At 39.5% G+C, this 25962-nt stretch overlaps 1 protein-coding gene across 1 annotated transcript; it reads right to left on the bottom strand.

The window, feature by feature from the left end:
* Window positions 1-7712: 7712 nt before the first annotated feature.
* On the bottom strand, window positions 7713-24705 carry cct5 (chaperonin containing TCP1, subunit 5 (epsilon)). Its single transcript, XM_048522167.1, has 11 exons — window positions 24536-24705; window positions 22108-22168; window positions 18087-18251; window positions 17539-17737; window positions 14070-14262; window positions 13509-13658; window positions 13305-13424; window positions 13024-13209; window positions 11304-11441; window positions 10517-10697; window positions 7713-7986 (listed from the first exon to the last, which is right to left on the bottom strand). Exons 1-11 carry the CDS (start codon window positions 24638-24640, stop codon window positions 7859-7861), a joined length of 1626 nt encoding a protein of 541 aa, XP_048378124.1. The 5' UTR covers window positions 24641-24705; the 3' UTR covers window positions 7713-7858.
* Between the last annotated feature and the right edge of the window lie 1257 nt (window positions 24706-25962).

Genomic DNA, 25962 nt, shown 5'->3' with positions numbered 1-25962 from the left:
AACATCTTCACATTTAGGGTGGTTCATATATGGAATGAACAGCCACAGGAAGTGGTAGATGAAGGAGCAGTTACAACATTTAAAAGACATGTGGACAAGTACTTGAACAGGAAAGGTTTAGAAGGATACAGATTAATTTAACTTGGGAAACTTGGTCACGTGGATGAGTTGAAATGAAAGGTCTGTTTCTGTGTTTCTATGACTAATAAAAATGTCTTTCATCAAGTTGATAGTCCTCTAGCAACAATAAATGTTTGTCTCCGTGTGTGTTTCTGAGAACAGCCCTTATATTTATGAGCCCTGTATCACTGAGTTGGTCAGGATAAAGCTCAATAAAACCATTTGTCTCTGTACAGATCTACTGTTTGAAGCAAAGGAACATTCCGTAAATGATATATAATGGTCTTTTCAACAATTTCACAATTTTCACAATTACAATTGTCTCATGACCAACGTGTGGCAGTGCAGAGAATCCAAGCATTTATGAATAATCTGAATCCCTTCTCACCACCAGCTGAGCTACATGTTGGTCCATGTTGAAAGTTCCAACAAAGAGGCATGCTGACAGAAATGCCTTTGACAGTTAATTCATGGAGTAGCTGAATAGTTACCCCTGAAAGTTAGAGAGATTAAAGCCTTGTCTGACCCCTGGTTAATTTTAAAACTCTAGAACAAGGCCTCGCAAGCTGTTTACTTTATTGGCCTGAAGCCAACTGCTCTGCGCCCCATCTGAATCTCTCTTCATTAAAAAAACACCAGGACAAAGTCTTAAAGCCATTGTATTGTCACAATACCTTACATCAGACTTCAAAATTTTAAAGGAATCCACAGCTAGAGATATCAGGGTAGAAGGCTGTGAAATGTTAAAAGAATTATCATAGAAAGGGGGAGATAATTCTGGAATTTAGAGGCCTCAAAAGTGTTATATCAGCAGTTTTGGATGAAATGTATTCTAACCAGTTGATGGAGGCAAGAGAGGAGATATTGGGGCCCGAGCAGTAATTTTGAAATCCTCTCTGGTCATGTAAAGGGCTGGAGGACTGCTAGTGATTATGAAGCAACAGAAGAACAGATACACCAGGAAATAACAGGACATTCTGTTTAACGTCAATGGTGGAAAATTTGTTAGAAAGAACTCTGAAGGACAGAATGGATCTGCACTTGGAGAGACATCAATTAATCAGAAATAGTCAGCATTGATTTATTGAGAGAAAGTCATTATAACAAATTGATTATCAGTTTCAACTCAACTTTCTTGCCCACTGTATATAATCCTTCAACTCATTATTAAAAATCTCTATTTCCTCTTCAAATTTACTCAAAGTCCCATCATTCACCACACTTCAGAGTAGTGAATTCCACAGATTCACAACCTTCTTAGAGAAGTCACTTTTCCTTATCTCTGTCCTAAAACTATTTCATCTCATTCTAGATTGCCCACATGAGGAAACATCTCCTCTATATCTACTTTTCAATCCCCTTTAGCATCTTATGTACCTGTTGAGGTTGGTTGGCTCGCCGAACTGGTGTCTTGTTTTGCAGACATTTCATTACCAGGCTTGGTAACAGCTTCAGCGCAGCCTCCGATGAAGCGTGTGTGTTTTCCGACCTGGTTTTTAAACTCTAGGGTACATCGAGATGGATTGCCTCAGTTCCGGTTTTCTTTCGTAGTGGAATGTATATGGGGTGGAGTTCAATGGGTTTATTAATAGCATGCTTCGTGGAGTGCCACACTTCGATGAATTCTTGTGCCTGTCTCTGACTAGCCTGTCCCAGGATCTTGGTGTTGTCCCAGTCAAAATGGTGGTTCTCCTTGTCCATGTGGATTGAGATGAGTGAGTATTGGTCGTGTCTTTTTGTAGCCAGTTGGTGTTCATGTACTCTTGTTGTTAGTTTCCTTCCTGTTTGTCCGATGTAGTGTTTCTTGCAGTCTCTGCAAGGAATCTTGTAGACGATACTGATCCATGGCAGGGAGTGGGTCCTTAGTTCAGGTGAGCAATTGTTGTAGGGTTGACTTGGGCTTGTGTGCCACTCTGATGTCCAGCGGTTGTAGGGGTCTTGTGGTGAGTTTTGATGTGTTTCTGATATAGGGCAGAATAATGAGTAGATTGGGGCATGTAATCTGTTTCTGATGTTGTTCATGTAGGCAATTTCTGACCCAATTCTCTGGATATCCATTATCCTTGAAAACCTGGAGGGAGTATTCTTCTTCTTCCTGATGTAGTTCCGTGTTGCTGCAGTGTGTTGTTGCCCTTTTAAATAGTGTTTACGCACAGCTTCATTTATGTGTGCTGGGATGGTACTGTTGAAGTTCACTACCTGGTCTGTGTGTATGGCTTTTCGCTGTACTTTTGTTTGCAGTTCCCCATTTGTCTTGTGCTCTACCATGACATCCAGGAATGGGAGCTGTATGTTCTTCTCCTCTTCTCTGGTGAAGAGAGTACATGTACAGGAGTACGTGAACACGAAGTGGCTACAAAAAAAAATGACACAACCAATACTGACTCATCTCGATTCACATGGACAAGGAAAACCACCACTTCAATTGGGACAACACTAATATCCTGGGACAGGCTAGGCAGAGGCAGGCATGAGAATTCCTAGACGTATGGCACTCCACGAAGCATGCTATTAATAAACACATTGAACTTGACTCCATATACATTCCACTACAAAGGAAAACCAGAAGTGAGGCAATTCATCTCAACAGACCTCAGAGTTTAAAAACCACGCTGGAAAACACCGACATTTCATCGGGGGCTGCACTGAGGATGTTTCCAAGCATTGTAACAAAATGTCTGCGAAACAAGAAACTAGCTCAGCAAGTCAACCAACCTCAACACCCACAATCCGAGCTCCAAATCTACTCCAAAACCTTAGACCTTATGTACTTCAATTTGATCCCCTCTCATTGTTCTAAAATCACGCTTCATAAGACAATTCCTCATCTCTGGAATCAATCTAATGAACTTCCCCTAAACTGCCTCCGATATAACAAATCCCTCCTCAAGGGCACTAAAATTGTATGCAATACTCCAGGTGTGGTCTCATTAATGCCTTATACTGTGTAGCGACGCTTCCCTACTTTTATTCTCTAGTCCTTTGCAAAAACCCATTTGCCTTCCTCATTACCTGTTGTACCTGCAATCTAATTTTCTACAATTCATGCACACCCAGATCTCTCACAACGAAGCAATCTGTAGTTTCTCCCCATTTAAATAAGTTGCCTTTCTATTCCCCTAAGCAAAATGGATAATCTCACATGTCTATGCTAAACATCATCTGCTAAATTTCTGCCCATTCACTTACCCCATCGCTATGTAAATTTTATTTCTTCATTACAATAATTTGACGACTATTTTAGTGCCATCTGCAGATATAGCACTTTCTCTCCCTGCATTCACATCATTGATACAAACCCCCACTAGTTACATCTTGAAAATCAGAAAAATACCCATTTATGCTGACACTCTGCTTTCTGTTGGTTAGCCTATCTTGTATTCAAGTGAATAAATTACCTTTAACACCATGTGATCTTATCTTGTGTATTAACCCTTTGTGCAACACCTTATCAAAATGCCTTCGGGAAATCCAGATTTACTACCTCTCCACGATCCCTATAATTCACCTTGCTTGTTATATTTTCAAAGAGGTCTAGTGAAACACTGTTTGCCCTTCATAGCACCATGCTGACTCTGATGGATTGTGTTTTGACTTTCCAAATGTCTGTATTACTTTATTAATAACAGACTCTAAAAATTTTCTGGCAGCATGTTAAACTAACTAATCTATTGTTTTCTACTTTTCTGCCTCCCTCACTTTTTGAATAAGGGCATTATATTAGCATTTTTTCAATCAACTGGAAACTTTCCTCCAACCGGGGTATTTTGGAATATTATAATCAATGGATTCACTATCTCTGCTGCCACTTCCTTCAAGAGCCTCGTATGTAGGTCATCAGTCCCTGATGTCAATCCCAATAGATTTCTCAGTACCTTTTCCCTTGTGAGGATGTCCCATTCTGTAAACGTTTATGAAACCTGAGGCTCATCAACTTTCATTCAGAAGCACTTGAAGAGTTTACAGCACCTAGTAAAAGGAAGCCTCATTGCTTAGAGCTGGTGGAGTAGCAGAGGACATTTGGCAAAAGAAAGGTAGAGATGCAGCCCTTCTGTGTACCAGGATCAGTCTATTAGGAATATATCATAGAACAACATATCAGAGTTCAGGGTTCATGGAACATTACAGCAATGGCTAGGAGGGAGGAAAGATTTGGCTAAGTACAGTCTGAAATGTTTAATCTGTGGAGAGAAAAACAATTAACATTTCTTGCATTGCAGGTAAACAGGATAGAGAAGGCGGCCTTTGGCATGCTTGCAATTATTGGTCAATGCATTGAGTATAGGAGTTGGAATATCATAATGAGGCTGTATAGGACTTTGGTTAGGCCACTTTTGGAATACAGCCTTTAGCTCTGGTATTCGGCTTTAGGAAAAATGTTGTTAAACTTGAAAGGGTGCAGAAAGGATTTATAAGGAGTTTTCCAGATTTAGATGTTTTGAGCTATAGGGAGAGGCGGAATAGTCTGGGGGTGTGTTCCCTGGAATACTGGAGGTTTGAGGTGTGACCTAATAGAGGTTTATAAAATCATGAGGGGCATGGATATGGTGATTAGCCAAGGTCTTTTCCCTGGGATGTAGGAATCCAAAACTAGAGGGCATAGGTTTATGGCAAAAAGAGAAAGGTTTAAAAGGGACCTAAGGGGCAACTTTTTCATGCAGAGGGTGGCACACTTATGGAATTAGCTGCCAGAGGAAGTGTTGGAGGCTGGGACATTTAAAAGGCACTTGGAGAGGTATATGAAGGTTTAGAAGGATACAGCCAAATGTTGGCAATTGGGGCTAGAGCAGTTTATGTTATCTGGTTGGCATGGACAAGTTGGAGTGAAGGGCTTGTTTCTGAGCTGTACATCTCTATGACTTCATCATGTCAAATCAGATGTTGACTGTTTCTCACTTCGCAGATGCTATCAGTCCTGCTGAGTTCCTCTACCATTTTCTATTTCAGATTTCTAGCATCTGCCATATTTTGCTTTTAATGAAGGAAGTGCACCAATTGCGGGGGTAAGGCAGAGATTCCGCTTTCTGTGCCATTTGAAAGCTCAGATAGCGTACTGCAAATGAATCAGATGTTGAAAATTGCCATTGCAAAGGCATTAGAACAGGGCAATGGCGAATAGACACTCATGATATTTGTACAGTTATATTCAATTTCAAACAGGCTTAATGCTACTTCATTTAACTGAAGGTATGGGAAATTGAGGTCCTTTTTAAAACTGGAATTATTTTATAATTAATATTTTCCATGTAGCCAGAGTCTTACATTAGTGACTACTACGAATATGAATAGATTTCCAGTCCATGAAAAGAGGTAAGATCATAAAGATCACTAAGGTCACGATTGTCAAAAATTTACTAGGCACCACTCTGGCTCATTATCAATGCAGTGTTTTGAAAATTAATGTCTTTGTTCTTTTAAGAAATTAAAACTACCCTTCAAATGGAGGTTGAAAAGCAGTCAATAATCATCTGGCATCATGATTAGCTACCCATGGTCATTAGCTGAAGTTTTAGACAGATAATTGACACAGTTGAGATGACCATCTCCCAAAATAAGACATGTAAACAAGGATACATGGAGAGAGCGAGAGCGAGAGCAAGAGAGAGAGAGAGAGAGAGATTAGATTACCTGCAGTGTGGAAACAGGCCCTTCGGCCCAACAAGTCCACAACGCCCCTTGCAGCATCCCACCCAAACCCATCCCCATATAACCCACGTACCCCTGAACACTACGGACAATTTAGCATGGCCAATCCACCTAGTCTGCACATCTTTGGACTGTGGGAGGAAACTAGAGCACCTGGAGGAAACCCACACAGACAGGCAGAACGTGCAAACTCCACACAGTCACCCAAGGCTGGAATCGAACCCGGACCCCTGGTGCTGTGATGCTGCAGTGCTGACCACTGAGCCACCGTGCCACCCTTACGAGCCAGAATATCCAGGGAAATGAGCTACCAGATCAGGGAGAAGACCAGGAGCTCCCCTGTATCAGCCTGAAGAAAGAACAAAGACAAAAATATAATTTCAAAACCACCAATCTTTGGCATTGGTGAAGTGTTCTCATCTGCCACGGTCCTTATGAAGTTATGCATAATATTAGGCAACTGTGGCCTCTAACAATACCAACTGACAATGGCTTCACTCCCAGAGACCAGAGGAAGAGAACATTAAGAGATAAAATTAAGAGGTATGTAATAGCATTATGCAAACAGTTAAAGGAGTTAAGCACCAAAATTAGGGAAAAGTTATGGTAAACGAATCAAAGATTTTCAACTGACTCAACCCAGGTTCATTTCAAGGTGGTAAAGATAGTGATTAGTGACACATGTGGAATTAAAAATGGGAGGGAGAAGAAGTTGGAAGCATAAGTCACAAGTGAAGACCTACATCTGCACCTGCCAGTAAGAATTCAAACTATTGCTCACTTCGTTTGAGATGAATCTCCAGAACAGTGGCAAACCAGTCACAGCAGCAGTAACCATGTTTAGAATCACAACAACATATAAAAAAGTACAAACCCCAACCATAGACAAAAATTAGCCTAGGATGATGTGAGAAACAAATCAAAAACATAAATCTCAGATAAATTACCTACAATAGCTAAACAAGTTAGGTCATGCTATGGTGGGGAGCATGGCAATAGTGAACTGATGGAGGTAACTGACCAGATGTGGAGTTATGCTTTGTTAGAAATGCGACAGAACAATAATCAGCCCAGGAAAATGGTGTTGGCTCGCAGATAGTATGACATGAGCTGTTAATGGAGTTTGTGTGCCATTCCCCTAATTAAACAATACAGCCTGGATTATGGACATAAAAAGTACTCAGAACACCAATTTCAAAATGAGTCTTTTGGCACAGGGATAATATTTCTACCTCTAAAGACAGGTAGAAGTCCCACTTGATGTTTAATAACCTGTCCAAACAGGTTGGTTAAAATAACCACCACCAAGTCTAGTTTAGGGAAACTCCATTACATCCTCTGGGTATCAAATGGCTGATGCCTTGGTGGGTGCCCAGGGCAATTCACTAATCTGGTCCATACATTTGGGAACTAGGAATGGAGGGACCATACTGTCAAGGTCATTGATACCTTATCAACATGCATTTATCAGTTCATGGCTTAAGAAATCCGAAATATTATTATATAAATTATTGAATGAATTATTACCATGCAATAATATTTTGGGTTTGACTTTATTGCCACATTAGCTTAACTTAACATTGTGTGAAAGCCCTTTTCGATGTTTGTCAGTAGGCACATTAAATGTAAGTCTTTTATTTTCTTTATTAAACTTGTGGATAAAGGATTGCACATTCAGTATATGTTTCAGTTTAGTCTGACAAAACTTGATGGCCAAGGTTTTCGGCTGCTTTACTTACCAGTCATAATTTTCCTTTCACTTTTATGACCAAAAGAAAGATTGTGATGAATAGAAACCCTCAACATTGAATAGCGTTCTATGTCTCATGATAAAGTGCACAGACAGTAACATTTTATTTGGGTTGTTGAAATATTTCCTAATGTCTTTGATCTGAGGAATGTGAAACTGTTACTATAAGCAACACACAAGCATATCAAGTGCAAAATTAACCCAGATACAGTGTAAGCTTTTATTCAGTTCTTTTAACAAGTACGTGTAGCTTACAGTGTAAAACAAAAATAAATAACTGGACAGAAAATGTTAATTGTGGCATTTTCTACATTCCACCACTCTCCTGTCAGTACAGCATGTCTATTCCTGCATTTCTCCAGGACACCGAATATCATCAATTTTTAGTATCATTTTTACAACTTGGGTGGCCAAAGAAATCTGCTGCTTCTTTCCAATTAGAGTCTCTATGACATGCTGTTTTCTCATATCTAGAATAAAGAATCAAGAAATTAGTGTACTGAGTTAAACAATGTCTTATTAAAAGTCATTTCGAAGATCAGTTGCACATTTCAGAATGCCAAGATAATTACAGGATGGTGGCCATCCCAGTTGGTCAATTCAAGCAAAATTTAATCAAAGGTTTTTGCTTCCTATTCAATCTAGAAGTTCACTTCATGTGTCCATTGCTTTATCAGAAGAAAAGTCTCCCAATATCAATCTGTAAACCAGGCATTTTTAGTTTAAACTCCTTCTTATGGTTGAAGGCAAAGTGTTCCTGGATGCCAAACTCTTTGCTGTGAAGATCCATTGCATAACACTAACAACTATCCCCAAGAATGTGAGAAAATCTTGGAGCTTTTATTCAAAATAATAAAACTGCAATAGCTGTACTTAGTCACAACATACAGTTATCATTTACAACTATGTGTATACATTACTGTCGGTTACAAATCAAGACCAACTAAATATATTAAGCTCACAGGAGAGAAAAGCATACGTGTGTACAGAACTTGCACTGAATAAGCATATCAAACAAGGCTCAAAATAATAGTCTGATACTTTGTCAGAAATGAAACGTCAGCCTTTTGCATGAATTATTAACATGGGGGCTTTGCTGTCCCCTCACATAGGTGGGCACTATTTGAAAAGTTCCAAAAATGATCTGGCCAACATTCATAATTCAAGCAACACCACACAAATATTGGAAAAATTATTTTGTTTGATGTGCAAGTTGATAACTGCATTTGCCTAGATTTTTCCTAAAAAAGCAACCAAGGCAAGAGACACATAACCAACTCGAGATACACAAGATCAATGTAAATGAACCATAACTCAATTATTCTCCATTGTAAAATGACCCATTTGTTTTGTTAAAATAATTCAAACTAGATTTCCACTATCCTCTCTTCATGGCTTATACCAAGCAATTTTTCTTGTCAAGACACAGCCACCCCACTTCCCTTGTAAATTTATGATTAACACTCTCTCAAAAAATTTAACTCAAATCAAACAAACCATTCTTCAAAAATATAACTAGATTAACTTAGGATACCTGGTCAGCATGGATAAATTTGACCAAGAGGTCTGTTTTTGTGCTTTACATCTTGATGATTCTATAACTGTTGTATCAGTCTCTTCCTTTTTTAAAGTCTTGATCATATTACCTACCAAATTCATGCCCACATTTCCCACAATTCTATATGTACCTCTCATATCAGGTTTCTGCCCAGCCTCTGCACTAAAACAGACCTAACCAAATGAGAAATATCATTCTCCATGATTGATGGAACTGGAAAGTACATTCTTCATCTCAGATGCAAGAGGCTGCTCTATTTCCAGTATCTTTCTTGTGGTGTCTACCTATATGGTCGTCTGATTCCCCTCTTACTTATCCAGAGGATCTTCTATATTGGACTTTTCTTTGCACAGTTAACTCTGGAATTTCCCAAAAATCTATCTTTGGGCCCCTCCAATTTATCAACTACATGCCCTTAGAGTCAAAGCACTGCTCAGTCCCAACCGTAGTCTGAAAACACCTCACTTTTACCACCACCTAACATTACTTTGTCATTGCCCATATTACTGGATTACTGAGCCAACAATCAAGTCTTTGTTTAACTGCAATTTTCCCCAGTTAAACACGAGGAAGACAGAAATCATTGAGCTCTGTTCTCGTCATCATTCCATTCACTTTGCTATTGTTTCCGGTTGGACTAGATTTTGTGTAAATCTGCTGTCCTCTTCAATGCAGAACTTCTGATCCCACATCCTTCTCACATAGAAGACCATTTACTTCAATCTCTTCCTTGTCTCAGCTTATTCGCTGTGGAAATCTGCAACACGCTTATGTTACTTCCGAACTATTCCAATTTCTGATGGTTGGCCTCCCAACTCAACACCCACCAGGAACAAGATCATCTAAAACTCAGGTACAAAGAGTCTGACTTAGACCAGGTCCAGCTCACCATCACTCCAGTGCTCTCTGAGCTAAATTGGCTCGTTCACGCCATCTCATCCCTCTAACCAAAAACACCATATTTCTCCAATTTTGGTTTCTTGTGAATCCTCACCTTCTTTTGATATTCTTCGTCTTATAAAGCCTAAAGGTCTGAAGCACCACATCCCCCCTTTCTCATTCTGTTTTTCTCCCCGTCTCCTTTTACGAAATTTAAAACTTTCCTTGTAAACCCAATTTCAAACCTTCCCGATATCTTTCTCTGTCGATTTTTTATACTACATACACTTGTATGTCAATGCAATCAATGGTTTAGGCAATTTTTTGTACTACATACACTCGTATGTCAATGCAATCAATGGTTTAGGCAAACATTTGCTTAAATAAACATTTTAATTGTTATTTTATTTCTACTGCAACTGAAACTGGGACAAAGGTTAGAGCATAGCTACTAAAATTTGATAACAACGAATATAATAACCATAGAATGCTGTAAATGATATGCAAAGTGATTAAATAAACTTATGCCAGTACAATTAAAAAATTAAGGAAAAGCTACTTACCGTTTGTCTCCTTGTGCAAACAATCTATACCCAGTGCAAAATTGTTCTCTTTCACCTGTCTAGCTCGAACCTCTGTCATTGTCTGGATTGGATTATAACCACTGTTTTCTGCAAGTGACATTGGAATGACTTCGAGAGAATCTGCAAAAGCTCTCATAGCGTACTGTTCTAAAGTAGGACACTGTAGAGGCAGAAAGAAACAACTGCAATTTAAAAACCACTCACTAGCAACAGGTACAATACAAGCATGAAGGACCAGTCACAACAGTTGATAGCACACCTTCTCTACATGTTAGCCAGAAGAATGCTGAACTTTGTAATTTATAGCATCTTTGTGGCAGCATGGTGACACAGTGGTCAGCACTGCAGCCTCACAGCACCAGGGACCCAGTTTCGATTCCAATCTTGGGCGACTGCATGTATAGAGTTTACATATCTTCCCACGTCTGCATGGGTTTCTGCTGAGTGCTCCGGTTTTCTCCCACAGTATAAAGATGTGCAAGCTAGGTGAATTGGCTGCGCTAAGTTGCCAATAGTGTTCAGAGATGTGTAGTTTAGGTGCAATAGCCATGGAAGACGCAGAGTTACAGGGATAGGGAAAGGGGAGGGGTTTGGGTGGGATTCTCTTCGGAGGGTCTGTGTGGACTTGTTGGGCTGAATGGTCTGTTTCCATACTAAGGATTCTAATGATACTCCACATAAACAAAAGTATACTAAACACAAAATATCCATGATCCAAAAAGTCATCAAACAAACCACTCAGAATGTTAATAAATGTCCATTTTACCTTATCTGCTGCTTCATTGACAGCTAAAGCACAAGCAATCTCTGCAGCACCACCACCATATACAATGCGATTATCTTTCACAAGGTTGCGAATTACACACAATGCATCATGAAGTGCTCTTTTTGCTTCTTCGATGATCTGGAATAAAATGCTGCATCATTAACAAAATCAATGCAGAAACTAAGCTTTATAGGCATAGATACATATACACACACCACAAACAGCAAAATCACATTTAAAATGAAGACATCAACGATGCAATTTTTTTGTGGGTAGGTTTACTGACAAATTATGCAATAGCACAAATTTATTCAGCTTCTACTCAGCAGACAGATGAGGATGAAAGAAAAACATTACGCTGAAGTATATTCCAGTTATATACCAATTGAACACACTGTTCTGTTTATGTTACTGCCTGTAGAAAGGATTTGGAAGAAACGGTTTAAGATTTGCTAGTTGCTTTAAAATAAAATATATTAACTAGTTAAAGGCAGGCAGGCAATATGTCCTTAAAATGTGAATTTGGTCTTGTGACGCTTGTCCCCAGATCGTAAATAAATTTATTTGGCATTCCCACTGTGTAGGGGATGCCCTAGCCCTGTGTCATTGTCTTAGTTTGCAGGTGGGAAGAATAAACTTATCGTGCATGAACAGCAGATGGACATGGCCGGTGCAGGGTACCTGTGTGCGTGCATACGTGTTGAGGAGGGTAAGATGATTGACAACGACGACGGAAACAGATACTATCACTAGATTAGAATCCAAAAGCCCAAGCCAGCCTGGGTACATGGGTTGAAATATCACCATGGCGGCTGTTGACAGTATCAATTCAATTCTTCAAATTTGGAACATTGATGTAGTCTCAGTAATGTTGACCCTACAATTATCACTAATGCCCTATAGGGAAGAAAATCTGCTATTCCTAGACAGCAATGCCCATACTCTGATTGAATTTAGAAAGAAAAGTTATAGGATGTTCCAGGAAGATAAACGTGAAGCAACATTTTGGAGGGCAAGAACAGATAGGGTTAACATATTGAGTTTTGCAAGTAGAAATAAAATAAACAATTAAAATGTTTATTTAAGCAAATGTTTGCCTAAACCATTGATTGGGATCAGGAGTTCCGTGAAATGGTAGGAAGAGAAAGTAAAGACATATAGGTGAGCAAGTGTAAAACAACTAGGAAGATTCTAGTTCAAACTGACTCAAACATTTAACTCAGTAACTTGTAACAGCTGCAAGATTTTCATAATTACTCCTTCAGGTAAGGGGTAGAGGGAAGTATTTATAACAATAGTTTGATCATGAGAAAGAAGTCTTTTTTTAAGCCTCTAAGGTGAGTCTGGAGTGAACAGGTAGTTTTGACAGAGGAGTACAAAGCACATTGACACTTGACATCAATTCAGACCTAGCAAAATGACCACCAAAATAAAGATGTGGTAACCCATGATCTAAAGCTGCACACTGGTTTGAAGGAATGAGGTGAGAAAGTCAGTAATGTTTGAAACAAATGTCATTTATAGATTTTGTATATTAATGTTAGAGTTGCATCTGAAAGTCTTGTAAAAATCTTGAATTGTGAACAAAGTTGATCAATATCAATGAAGTATTTCTCACTCTTCACAGAAGACCAAATGACAAACAGCTGCAGAAAAACATTTAAATTTCATCTGAAACAATGTTTACTTCAAACATAATGCTCACAAATACCCAACTTACCATTTTATTTCCACCTCTGATGAAAATTGTCACTGCCCTAGAATTCTGGCACTCCTCAATCACAAGCATCTTATCCTTGGTAGTTCCAAAAGAAATTTCCTTGACGATACCAGCAATACCGAGCTTCTCAGAGGTAAGTTCTGAAAATCGAGGGACAATGCGCCCTCCAGTGGCAATAGCAATCAGCTGCATCACAGACAGAAGTATTTATGTGTTGTGAAAACAGATATTCTACCAAACTACGTGATTCACACACTAGAATCTGATGCAACTATACTCACCTCAATTTCAGGTCCACCAACCCAGCGTACAGCAGGAAGCTTATTCTGGAGAAGCAAATGATTTGCTTCATCATCAAATCCCCACTGGCAAATGGCCAAATTGGCACCAGTGTCTTTTATCTTGGAAAAGGAAATACAAAAGTAAGATTTGATACACAAAGTCCATTGTTAAAGTCTAGCACTAGTGAGAATGTAGTTACTGACCTGATTGACCATTTCCTCAAATTTATCCTTTTCATATTTTTGCAAGGCTTTATAATCTTCCACAGAGGTCACATCAAGCTTATGCTTAGTTTTGGGTTTTGGTGGTTCAAATGGGCAAGTCAAAATAGCAAGCTTTGCATCTTTTATCGCCTGAACCAAAGATAAACGTAAAAGTCAATGCCTTTAGAAATCTTAAGGATTTATAGTTTTTAGTAGCTAAATAGAAAGCTTAGAACAATCAAAAATATTTGTTACATCTGGAAAAAACGTCTTGAACTAGCTCCCTAAAATTTACTACTCTGACCAAAGTTTTGGTCACCAGCCCCAATATTCGGTTCAGTGACAAATTAATTTTATAACATTTCCAAGAAGTACCTCAAGATGCTTCGCTAGATTAAAATGCTAAAGAAATACAAGCTATTGTAATCTGTCCTGCACATGATAATTTCTGAACACTAAACTTTCAGAACAAAATTGGTATCCAAATTGCCATTTAAAAGCTATACGGATAAGCAAGTCATACGTGCTTTGGAACCGAATATTAGGGTAAAAATATCCTACCTTTGGCATTTGCGGATGGCTGAATTCTTTGTCCACCACAACTCCTTTAATTAATTGTGTGTCCTCTAGTTTTCCACCAACTTTACCTTCCACTTTCATCAGCTCAAAATCTACATCCTTGCGTTCCATATCAGCAACAGCCAAGACAGCATTTACTGCTATCTCTGCCATTTGCCTATGGCAACGATTAATACTGTATAAATAGGAAAAAAATAATTTTAGAAAAACAAGAGAGAAGAAAGACACCTGCAAAAATGGCTGACAACATCTGGTATTCAGCTCTGGAACGTGAGTTAATGGCGACCAGGATACTGAATTAAAGCACATTCTATCTGATCAGTGACTGACATCAACAATTTCTACAAACGTTTTACCATTAAAGGATGATCACCACAATAAACTGAAAAGTTGTCTTACCAACTTCTATTACTAATGCGGAAGCAACAAATAAGTAATGAGGAATTCTGCAATGACTTGCACTGGATTTTTCAAAATGCATTTGATAAATTTCCACACAGAAAATTATTTGTTAACCTCAAAAGCTATGGGGGGGTCAGGGCAAGTCTTGAGAAGAAATAATAAATTATCTTAATAGGAGAAAATGACAGTCCATGTTTTAAAAGGCAGTTGAGCTGGGAAATGAAACTTATGTAGCAAACTGATACATCTGTTAATATTTATAACTTCTGAAGGAGTTAGATTCAAAGACCTAACACAAAGTCATTCAATTTGCAGGTCATAAGTAGAAGGCGCTTTAAATATAAAGGAGGACCTAAAGGAGGATGTGATCACACTAAAATAATGGCAAGATAAAAGCTAGAGTTGCCACAGTCTTGCCAAGCCAGAGGATTGTTCTCTCATTAGATAGATATGACTGGTGATGGTTTAACACAGTCACCACATCTCAGTCAAGGGGATAGAATGAGATGAATCCTTCATCGTAACCTCAGCCGGTACAGGAATTGAACCCATGCTGTTGGCATCACTCTGCATCACAACCCAGCCACCCCCAACCTATTCTAAAGATAGTTATTGAGCATGTGTGAAACTGAGCTGTTTGGTAATACAGTTGAATCACAGAACAGAAGCCTGGGAGCACAGGTCTTCAAGTCAATGTCCTCTATCATTTCATGTTAATAGTATTATTCAATAAATCGGAGTAGACAGAACAAAGATAAAATTTAGAGATAATGGGAACTGCAGATGCTGGAGAATTCCAAGATAATAAAATGTGAGGCTGGATGAACACAGCAGGCCAAGCAGCATCTCAGGAGCACAAAAGCTGACGTTTCGGGCCTAGACCCTTCATCAGAGATAAAATTTAGTCCAGATTATAGTACAGAACCTTACAGTAAAGAGATTTAATAGTAAACTGCAATAAGATTTATTGGATACTATACACGGCAAATGACAAAAGAAGACATTTAACTTGGAGCCTTATAGACCCATGTCCTGGTTCCATGTAATTTGACAACACTACAACAAAGCTCAGTTTGCACGAACTTAGTAACAACTTTTACAATCGGGTAAAATTCTCCTACAGATGGAAAAATAAGTATAATTAAATTGCATTTCTCACATTATTGCCACAAGTCCCCTTGTTTTATGATATGCACCATGTGTCGTTAATTTAACTCATTCTTAATAGATTCTCTCATTTTTATTCTTATTGTTTTTACACTATATATGCACCTTTTTCTGTGTTATGCTCTCCTTCAGTACTTTGTTTCTTGTTAATATCCCCTGAAAAGGAATACCTCATTCCTACACAATATCATTTGGCAGAGAGGTGGCAAGACTTCATTTATTCCCATGGGATGTTTGCATGTGGTTCATTCAACTATCTTCTAGAATACCCTCCAGTTCCTGTTTTATTTAGCCAGCTCCTAATTCTGATATAATCGCAAGAGGAATTCATCACTTATGGCTCAGCAGTAGAGGTCTAGGAGGTGAAAGTTTATGGGTCAAGTCCTACTCCAGAGACTCAAACACAAAATTCTAGACTGACAATCCAGATTAGTATTGAGTGAGTACTGCATGTTAGCAGTACTGTCTTTTAGAGTCATCATCAAAATTGACCTCCTTTTTCTGTCCTTACCTGAATGTAAAATATCTCTCTAAAAATTCCCTGTTTCAAGGAGGAATATGGAAATAATTCTTAATATCACTGCCAATGTTGATTATGAATAAAACAGATTCAGGTCATTATCACATTGGGGTTTGTGACAGCATGCTGTTTAAAAACTAGAAGTCATATTTCTTCGGTTGTAACAGTGACTACACTTCAAATGTAGTCCAGAACTGTTAAGTGCTTCTGAAATGAAAAGACTGAAAGGAACTACATAAATATAGGCCAACAACATTTGGGTTCACAGAACCTCACTTTGGAAATGTCTTTTCTATTGCTAAGATATCCCTTACCCTAGCAAGGTGTAAACAACTCATTTCTTCCGAAATCGGACATAAAGACTCGGGAAAGTTAGTGGTGATATCTTGGGAATAGTCCATCACAATGGAGGTGGTGCTGGTAGTATAAGACTGTATGAAGCTGGATAAACCTTCTGGTCCTGATCAGGTATATCCAAGAACCCTGCAAGAGGCTAAAGAAGAAATTGCAGGGGCCCCGACTTGTAGGTTTGAATCATCAAAGCCACGAGTGAGGTCCTGGAAGACTGGAGGGTAGCAAATGTTGTGCCCTACTCAAGAAGGGCTGCAAAGAAAACCTGGCAATTATAGATCAGCACGCTTAACATCGGTGGTAGGTAAGTTACTTGAGAAGATTCTGAGGGATAAGATATAAATGTATTTAGGGGTCGGTGGTGGGGCCATTGCTTTTTGTAATCTATATCAAATGATTTGGATGACAGCGTAAATTTGCTGATGCCACAAACTGATGTGGTATCACGGACAGTGAAGAAAGTTATCAGAAATTATAGCAAGATCTTGATCAGGTGGGGCAGTGGGCCAAGAAATGATAAAAGAATTTAATATAGATAAACGTGACGTGTTGCATTTTGGAAAGTCAAATCAAGTTAGGAGTTTCATGGTGGATGGTGGGGCCTTAAGGAGTATAGTGGAACAGAGGAACCCTGGAGTTCAGGTGCACGGTTCTCTGAAAAGTGGAGTCACGGGTAGACAGGGCAGTGAAGACAACTTCTGGCACACTGGCCTTCATCAGTCAAGGAACTGAGTATAGCAGTTATGTTGCAGTTGTACAGGACGTTGTTGAGGAATATTGTGTTCAGTTTTTGTCACCTTACTGTAGGCAGGGTATTACGAAACCTGAAATAGTGCAGAGAAAATTTACAAGGATGCTGTCAGGGCTCGAGGGACTGAGTTATAGGAAGAAAGTGGACAAGTGAGGACTTGCGAATGCAAGCTGAATTTGGGAAATCTGCATAAAAATACAATATTTACATGAGTATTGGTGAAACAGTCAATCAATACAGTTCATACAATTTGTACTCACACTTTAGAACCAAGTGTTGTCATAGCTGTTTGAACAAGGGGCTCTTTGTTATTTGGATCTACTGGAAAACTGTCACTTATTTTATCCAGATGTTCAATGGCATGGCGAGCCGCCAACTCATAACCATCAGCTATGCGTATTGGGTGAATACCACGATCCAGTAACTGTTCAGCTTGTTCCAAAAGGGCACCAGCAAGAACTGAAAAGGAGATCATGCAACATATACTTCTGAAAAATGCAGAGACTGTTTCCAGGTGAATTATATTTGGTTGGAATTAGAGGATAGAGAGTGAGGAAACAATTAAAATCCACGTCTACCAATTTACAAGCAATCATTTAAAGATTAAATGGAAAAAATGTAAATATATGTTTAATATTGAGATGCAATCAATATTGAAATGCAAAACAGATTTAATCAAATAACAGAAGATTCCGGTTTTCTTTTTGCTCAAAACCTCTGAATTCATCAGGAAGTGGCGTGCAAATGGTGACAAAGATTTCAAAAAAAAACTCCAAAAATATGTTGTCAGCATTAGTCTCCAACTTACCAACTACACCTGTGGTACCATCCCCAATTTCATCATCCTGAGACTTGGAAAGTTCCACCATCAATTTGGCAACTTGATGCTCCACATCCATCATACTCAGAATAGTAGCACCATCATTGGTGATCGTCACTTCTCCATCTTTGTCTACCATCATTTTGTCAAGACCTGAAATGGAACAAAAACAACTTTTACACAAAACATACTGAGCTTATTGCTAGTGCAGATCATCAGTCAGCATCTACTTGCATATGTAGCTGATACCATGAGTTGATACCAACTAAGATAATCTGCAATTAGCCGGCAGTTTTGTATTATTTGTTATTCAGGTACAATCAGTTGGTATTCCTGTTCTAAGTTAGGAATTAGAGATTGATTTGGGTTTGTTAAATTGACAGCCATTACAAGTAGGGGAACACTAGCTTACTTCTAAGAACTTTCAGCACTTAAAACCTTTAATGAAATTATCATTGTTCTATATCTTAACGTTATCCACCAGTATTGACTCCAATCCACCACTAATGGACAACAAAGCACATGGCATGCAACCTCTCAAAACTTGTGTAGACACAACCACACCACCGTAAAAACAGAATTCTACAGCACACAAACAGACTCTTCATTCCAACTTGTCCATGCCAACCAGATATCCTAGGGTGGGCCAATTTGCTAGCATTTGGCCCATATCCCTTGAAAACCTTCCTACTTGTGCACCGATTCAGATGCCTTTTAAACAATATAATTAAACAAGCCTCCACCATTTCCTCTGGCAGCTCATTCCATACACACACCACACTGCATGAAAACACTGCCCCTTGGTCTCTTTTAAAATCTTTCCTCTCTCACCTTATACCTACGTCCTCTAGTTTTGGACTTCCCTACTTTTGGAAAAAGACCTTGCTTATTCACCCAATCTTGCCTATGATTTTATAAACCTCTATATAAAAGTCACCCCACAGCCTCCAATGCTCCAGGGAAAATAGCCATAGCCTAGTCAGCCTCTTCCTAGAGGTCAAACCCCCTAAGCCTGGCAAGACCATTTACATCCATTTTCTGAACCCTTTCAAGTTTTACAACAGCCTCCCTATAGCAGTGAGACCAAAACTGAACACAGTATTCCAAAAGTGGCCTAACTCCTGCACAGGTGGACCATGATATCCCAACTCCTACACATCAATAAAGGAAACAATACCAAACATGCTCTTCACTACCCCCGTCTACCTGCAACTGCACTTACTTTTTAAAATTCATTAACGGAATGAGGGCGTCGCTGGTTAGGCAGCATTTATTGCCCATCACTAATTGCACAGAGGGCAGTTCAGAGTTAACTACATTGCTACAGGTCTGGAATCACATGCAGGCCAGACCAGGTCAGGATAGCCGCTTCCTTCCCTAAAGGACATTAGTGAATCAGTGATAATGGGAACTGCAGATGCTGGAGAATCCAAGATAATAAAATGTGAGGCTGGATGAACACAGCAGGCCCAGCAGCATCTCAGGAGCACAAAAGCTGACGTTTCGGGCCTAGACCCTTCATCAGAGAGGGGGATGGGGTGAGGGTTCTGGAATAAATAGGGAGAGAGGGGGAGGCGGACTGAAGATGGAGAGAAAAGAAGATAGGTGGAGAGAGAGATTCCCTGAGGTTGGTCCGGAGGGAGGAGGGTAAGTGAACCTTAGTGAACTAGATGGATTTTTCCTGACGATCAACAATTGATTTATGGTCATCATTAGATTCCACTATCTGCTGTGGTGGGATTCGAACTTGGGTCTTCGGAATGTTATCTGGTTCTCTGGGTTAACAGCCCAGCGATAATACCATTAGGCCACGCCCTCCACTTCAAGAACTATGAATTTGCACCCAAAGGTCCCTTTGTTCAGCAACACTCCCCAGGGCCCTAACATTAACTGTATAATTCCTATCCTGATTTGTGTTAGCAGAATGCAACACCTCACATTTATTCAAATTAAACTCCATCTGCCACGCCTTGGCTTGTTGGCCCACCTAATCAAGGTCTGTTGTACTTGTAGATAACCTTCTTCACTGTCCACTACACCACCAGTTCAGTGTCATTTGCAAACTTACTAACCATACCTCCTCTATCACAGCCAAATCATTTCTATAAATGACAAAAAGCTCTCTAATTATCTCATCTACACAAAGCTAGGCTAAATACACTTCACATGGGCTATTTGCCTTTTAATATTTTGCCAAAATAAACATTTCTCGTGATAATTGAAAAAGTGCTGTGGAGATAAAATAAAAATAGAAGGTACTGGAGAACTCAGGACAGGGAGCATCAGTGAGGCAATGCATGTAAACTAAAGACTGGAGGAAAGGTCAGTCAAAAACAATATAAAGCATAGCTTTAACATTCTAAAAAAAGGACTAAAGCATAGTTCTGGTCAAACCATGTAAAAGGAATAATAAACATTAAATAGAGTCATAAAGTATGGAAACAGACCCTTTGGTCCAACTCTTCCATGCCAACAAGGTTTCCCAAACTAAACTAGCCCCATTTGCCTGTGTTTGAACCACATCCCTCTACATCTTTCCTATTCGTGTACCTGTCCGAATGTCTTTTCAATAATGGAACTATACATAAATCCACCACTTTCTCTGACAGCTCACGAAGAGAACAAGAGACAAGATACAATGCAAAGTGATTCCCGTCCAAACAGGACTATCTTGTGCAAATGCAGAGTCTATGAAAAATGAATAAAACAGAACTTAAAACACATGACATAGCCTTTAGTGAAACACGACTGATATTTGAATATTCCAGGTTATATCAATGACAGAAAGGGTTGGGAAATTAGAAGATGAGGAAGGGCAGCCATATTGTTTAAAATTGTTAAGGCAATGTTAGCAACAGCAGACTTTCCGACTAGAATTGAGCAATCAGAGAAGGCTTAGATTGTATTGGGAGGCACGCACATGCCTCCTGTCAACAACAATAAAAAGTTAACGCGCGCGTGTAAATAGCTTGTAACAAAAGTTATATTAATTGGAGGCCTTCAATTTTCAAACAGATGGACCAGCAGAGGATCTTAGTTCAGTAGAATAACAAATTTCTTCAGTGCATTGAAGAAAGTTCTCTCATTCTGGAGCAATACATTACAGAATCTGGTTACATATACTAGTATGTTACTGCAGAGAATATGGAAGGTTATGTGGTGATTTGATTCAGGTTGTAAGGATTTTTAAAGGAATAGACAAGGTGGACAGAAATATTCTCTCCTGATGAGACAGACAGTCTAGGACATCAAAAATGGTATTGAAAGTTGATCATTTGGCTCTTCATGCCTAGTCCATGAGTTGAAACATTCATGGTTAATTCATCTCAGCCAGTCATTTCATACGACCCGACTTCTCTTGAATATGAAATTTATAAATAAATTACATAAACATGACCATTAAACATAACAATAAAATCATAGCCAATTCTTTTACGAAGAAAATTAGCAAATACTTCTTCAAGCGAAGGGCTGCACATATCGCACTCTCTACCTCAAAACATGATGGTAGCTCAATTAATCATTTGAAACCTGAGATTTGTCGACTTTTGGTAAGGTATAATACGATACTAGGGACCTCTTGGAGTCCCTGCAGAGGTGTCTTACTGCTGAGATAACAGACCTCCAACAACCCACACATCTCCTATTATGTCGGGAATGACTTCAATCAAAAAAGAATATTTTCCCTAGTTCTCATGAACTTGAATTTTTATTGGGCTCCTTGATAACACATTCAGCCTAATAAATGACCAAAATTCTTGTTAGGCAAAGGTTGTTAATCAAAGTTTAGAAGATAACTGGAAATGTGGAGTTCAAAACACTGACAGATCAATAGAGATCTCACTGAATGGTGGAGCAGCCTCGTGGGATGAAACGGCCAACTTGCACTCCTAATCTGTATATTCACAAGTAAGCAAGTGTGAATTAATCTAAGAGAAGCTTATTCGCTTCACATTCTTCAGTACTTCAAAACTGAGATCTACCTAAAACTCTAAAGTGGTGATCTTACCCTTTGGTCCAAGGGAAGTCCTCAACGTATTGGACACTGCTTTTGCTGCCATAATATGCGACTGTAATGAAAGCAAAAACATTAGAATTTTACTTCAAAAACTCAAATGTCAGAAGTCTAGTCTTTTTGAAAGAACTCTAAGCCTTCCTGTACTTAAAAGCAAATAGCATTTATTTTTAACTATTCATTGAATCAACATGACAGACTGTCTAGATTTCTAAATTGGTAATTGCTTATTTTATAGATGCTAGTGCTGACATTCAAAAATACCAACTGGAAAATCTGTGTCAGAATATCAAAAACAGAAAGTGTTCATGTGCAAGGTAGACCTGTTATTAAGAATCAAGATTCTGCTAAAATGTATCTCCTACATTTTGACTTTATTATACAAGTATAATTAAATGCCATTGCCAAAATGACACTTAGTGGCGTACTTGGATCTAAAGCCCAGAAATTGACCATGTGGTTCATTGGTCTATTCGTGTTTGTACCCCAGAAGTCTCTTTCACTTCAAATACCTCCTCCCATCTTGTCTTTATATCTCTCCATCATCCAAATGTGTGTGTCAATGTTATATGTTTACTATTTCCTTCGGAGTGGGAGTCAAGAAAAATTTGAGACTGCACTCCAATTAAATTCACTAGCTGTAAAACACTGAGGGACATTTGTGAGCATGACAGGTGCTAATAAATGTCGTTTTTCTCCTTTTAGGTGTACATTCACAATAATAATGAAAAATGTTTTCAGTATTAAGTGCTCAATGAACAAAATCTAAACATGAGAAACAGCCTCTTTGATACAATTGTGGGTGAATATACACCATATGCAATTACCAGGCGATTAGGAGGACCCTGTTGAGACAGCTTAATTAAGTTCTTATCCTATAATTTCACTTGGTACTCCTGGGCTAACAAGGGCCAAAGACATCAACCAAGGCTTCCATTTGCAATTACTCAGCATTTCCAATTAGACCACAAGATGTAGGAGCAGAAGTGTAGGCTATTCAGCCATCAAGCCTCTTCTGCCATTCAATGAAATCATGACTGATTCCCAAATCCACATTCCAACTTTTCCCAATAACCCTCAATTATCTAAATGATTAAAAATCTATCAAACATACTTAATGACACCCCCCCACCCCAGTCTCAACAGCCGTCTGTGGCAAAAAATTCTATAGATTACTACTCTTTGAAGGAAAGCTTCTCATCTTAATAAAAACCAAAAGAACTGCAAATGCTGTAAATCAGGAACAAAAACAGAAGTTGCTGGACAAGCTCAGCACGTCTGGCAGCAGTGAAGAGAAAAATCAGAGTTAACGTTTCTAGTCCAGTGACTCTCCCTCCAGTTCTGAAGAAGGGTCAGAGGACCCAAAACGTTAACTCTGATTTTTCTCTTCACAGACACTGCCAGATCTGTTGAGCTTTTCCAGCAACTTTGTTTTTGTGTCGATAATCAATGTTAGGCTTATAAGAATAACAGTTATTTAAGGCAAAATTAGAATGAGAATTAGATAGGGCTTCCGACAAAAGTCAGTATATCCAAGAAAGCAGCAAAGTAAATGGTTTAATTAATACATTCAAGCAGTCAATTCATAAATTTATTCCCAGTTTAATCACTCCCCAATAAAAATCGCTTGCCGATGGATTTATTCACAAAGAGAGATTTAGCAAACCAAACCAAGTGAAATCGAGGTGCAGCTAAGTGAACTGGAGAGCCAAATGTCATACGTCTTAGAAACTAATGTCGAATTAAGTCAGTTTTTTAGAGAATGGATTCATATTGCAATGAAACTACATTTTTGGCGGGCTGTTGTTTCCCTTTCACAGGATCGTAAACAAACTTTTCATTCATATTTTCATCCAGATTTAGTTTTTGATCAAACGTGCTGGAATAAGGATGACAACTACAACGCGATGTATCCCAGATGGCTGCCCAAGTGTGAAGTCCCACCTTCTCAACTATTTTAGGATACTCGAAACATAACTGCATCAGGAGATGAAATGTTAAATGGGTTTAGAACAAAGTCTTGTGAATCGGCGAGGTTTTGTTTTAAATCCTCCGGAGGAAATTTTTCTATAAAATGGACAATATCAGTCAGGACGAGATGGCAATACAACAATTAACGTTAACACACTGGGAGTCAAACTCCCATCTTTTGGTCGTTGCTTGCCGAGTGTCGGCTCCACACTATCACAATGCCATGATATGGTATTTAAAAAATAAAATGCGCTTAAATCGACGCTCCGAAATCAGTCACTTCACTCCGAGCCTCCGATCAAAGGAGATCGGGGGTCCGAGTCGCATCGTATGGTTGCACTAGACACCGAGAGATTAGATTTCTGATCAAGTACAGGCCGCCGGCGCTCTAGGCCGCGACACCACATGTGGGTAGCAGCTAACAAGCCCGGGCCTCTGCTTGTGCCGTTACCTTCAGAGCCTCCAGCCCAGTTAACCGAGATTTGGTTTCCTGATCCTTGACGATGATGAAGGGTCGTCCATATTCATCGAAGGCGAGAGTCCCCAAAGTGGACATGTTTGCGAGCTGACCGGATCAAACCCGCTCACTCCCAGCTCAGTCTCCGCCCAGCAGGTTCTTGGCGGCGGGGGGGGGAAGGGGCTCGAGAACCGGCTTCTGGAACCGTCTAACAGACCGCACCACTCACCATGGGGGGGAGGGTGTGGACGTACACTGATAAATGGGTCAACACTAACAATTTTGACTGCTGTTTGTTTCTATTCTTAACGAATAGAATTTAAAATGTAATCGTATGTCTAATAATTCCAGGTCTGTGTTAAAAAAGTCCAGTGAAATGTTGTGTGGGGATGGGATAATAATAGTTTGATCAGAGGTCCTGCTGGTTCTCGCGAGATTAGGAATTGCCGCCGGGGAGGAGGCGGGTGGAGGTGTTGGTGGTGGTCGCGTTTACTGGTTTTTTTCCCCCTCTTTGTTTGGTTCGGGCTGTCTGGGCTGGATTTTCTGAGGAGTATATATCACAAATACATTGCCTCTCTAACTCTTTAAAAAAAACGACCCGGCCCTGCATTTCTGCTGGAGATTCCTGATCAGGGCTCCTTCAGAAATACGAATCTGTACTTCCAGTGTAGTACAGCGGGGCAGTGGTAGTGCCTGCGCCTCCGACCCAGGAGAACCTGCATTAGAGGTGTGTTTTGACATCTTTGAGCCGGTTTATCGGAAAATAGAAAAGACAGTTAGGGTGGCTTGGTGTTGCTGCTTCCTTACGGCGCCAGAGACTCAATGCCAGACTTTGGTAACTGCATAGTTTGCATGTTCTCCCCATGTTTGCAAGGGCTTCCGCCAGGTGCTCCAGTTTTCTCCCACAGTGCAAAGATAGGCAAGTTAGGTGGATTGAAGACTTTTTTGGAGACCACATCTGGAGTACTGTGTGTAGTTTTGCTTTCCATATTTAAGGATATGCTTTTCTTTGGATATGTTACAGTGACAGTTCACCAGATTGGTGTCCTAAATGAGCAGATTGACCTTTGAGGCTGAATAAATTGGGTTCTCTGATGCTGCCTGGCATGCTGTGTTCTTCCAGCACCACACTGTGTTATCTCTGATTGGCAGTTCTTACTATCTCTAAATTATCCTTTGGTGTGTTGGGATATGCAGGCCAAGTGGCTTAGCCTTAGTAATTGCAGAGTGGCGTGTAAGGAGCTGAGTTTGGATAGGATTCATTTCAGAAGTTTGGTGCAGATTCTTATGGCCTCTTTGCATACTGGGGATTCTATGATTCTAAGATCTGCTTTTCTTAACAGCAGTTTAGATCACAGTCACTTTGCCAGCTCCTGTGAAAGGAGTAAATGGTGCCTATAAGGTACTAGGGCTCAAGGTAG

The sequence above is a fragment of the Stegostoma tigrinum genome, chromosome 2, assembly GCF_030684315.1.
Source record: "Stegostoma tigrinum isolate sSteTig4 chromosome 2, sSteTig4.hap1, whole genome shotgun sequence".
NCBI classification, from domain to species: Eukaryota; Metazoa; Chordata; class Chondrichthyes; order Orectolobiformes; family Stegostomatidae; genus Stegostoma; species Stegostoma tigrinum.
The sequence above is the reverse complement of the archived record's forward strand: the minus strand, read 5'-3'. Positions and strand labels throughout refer to the sequence as shown.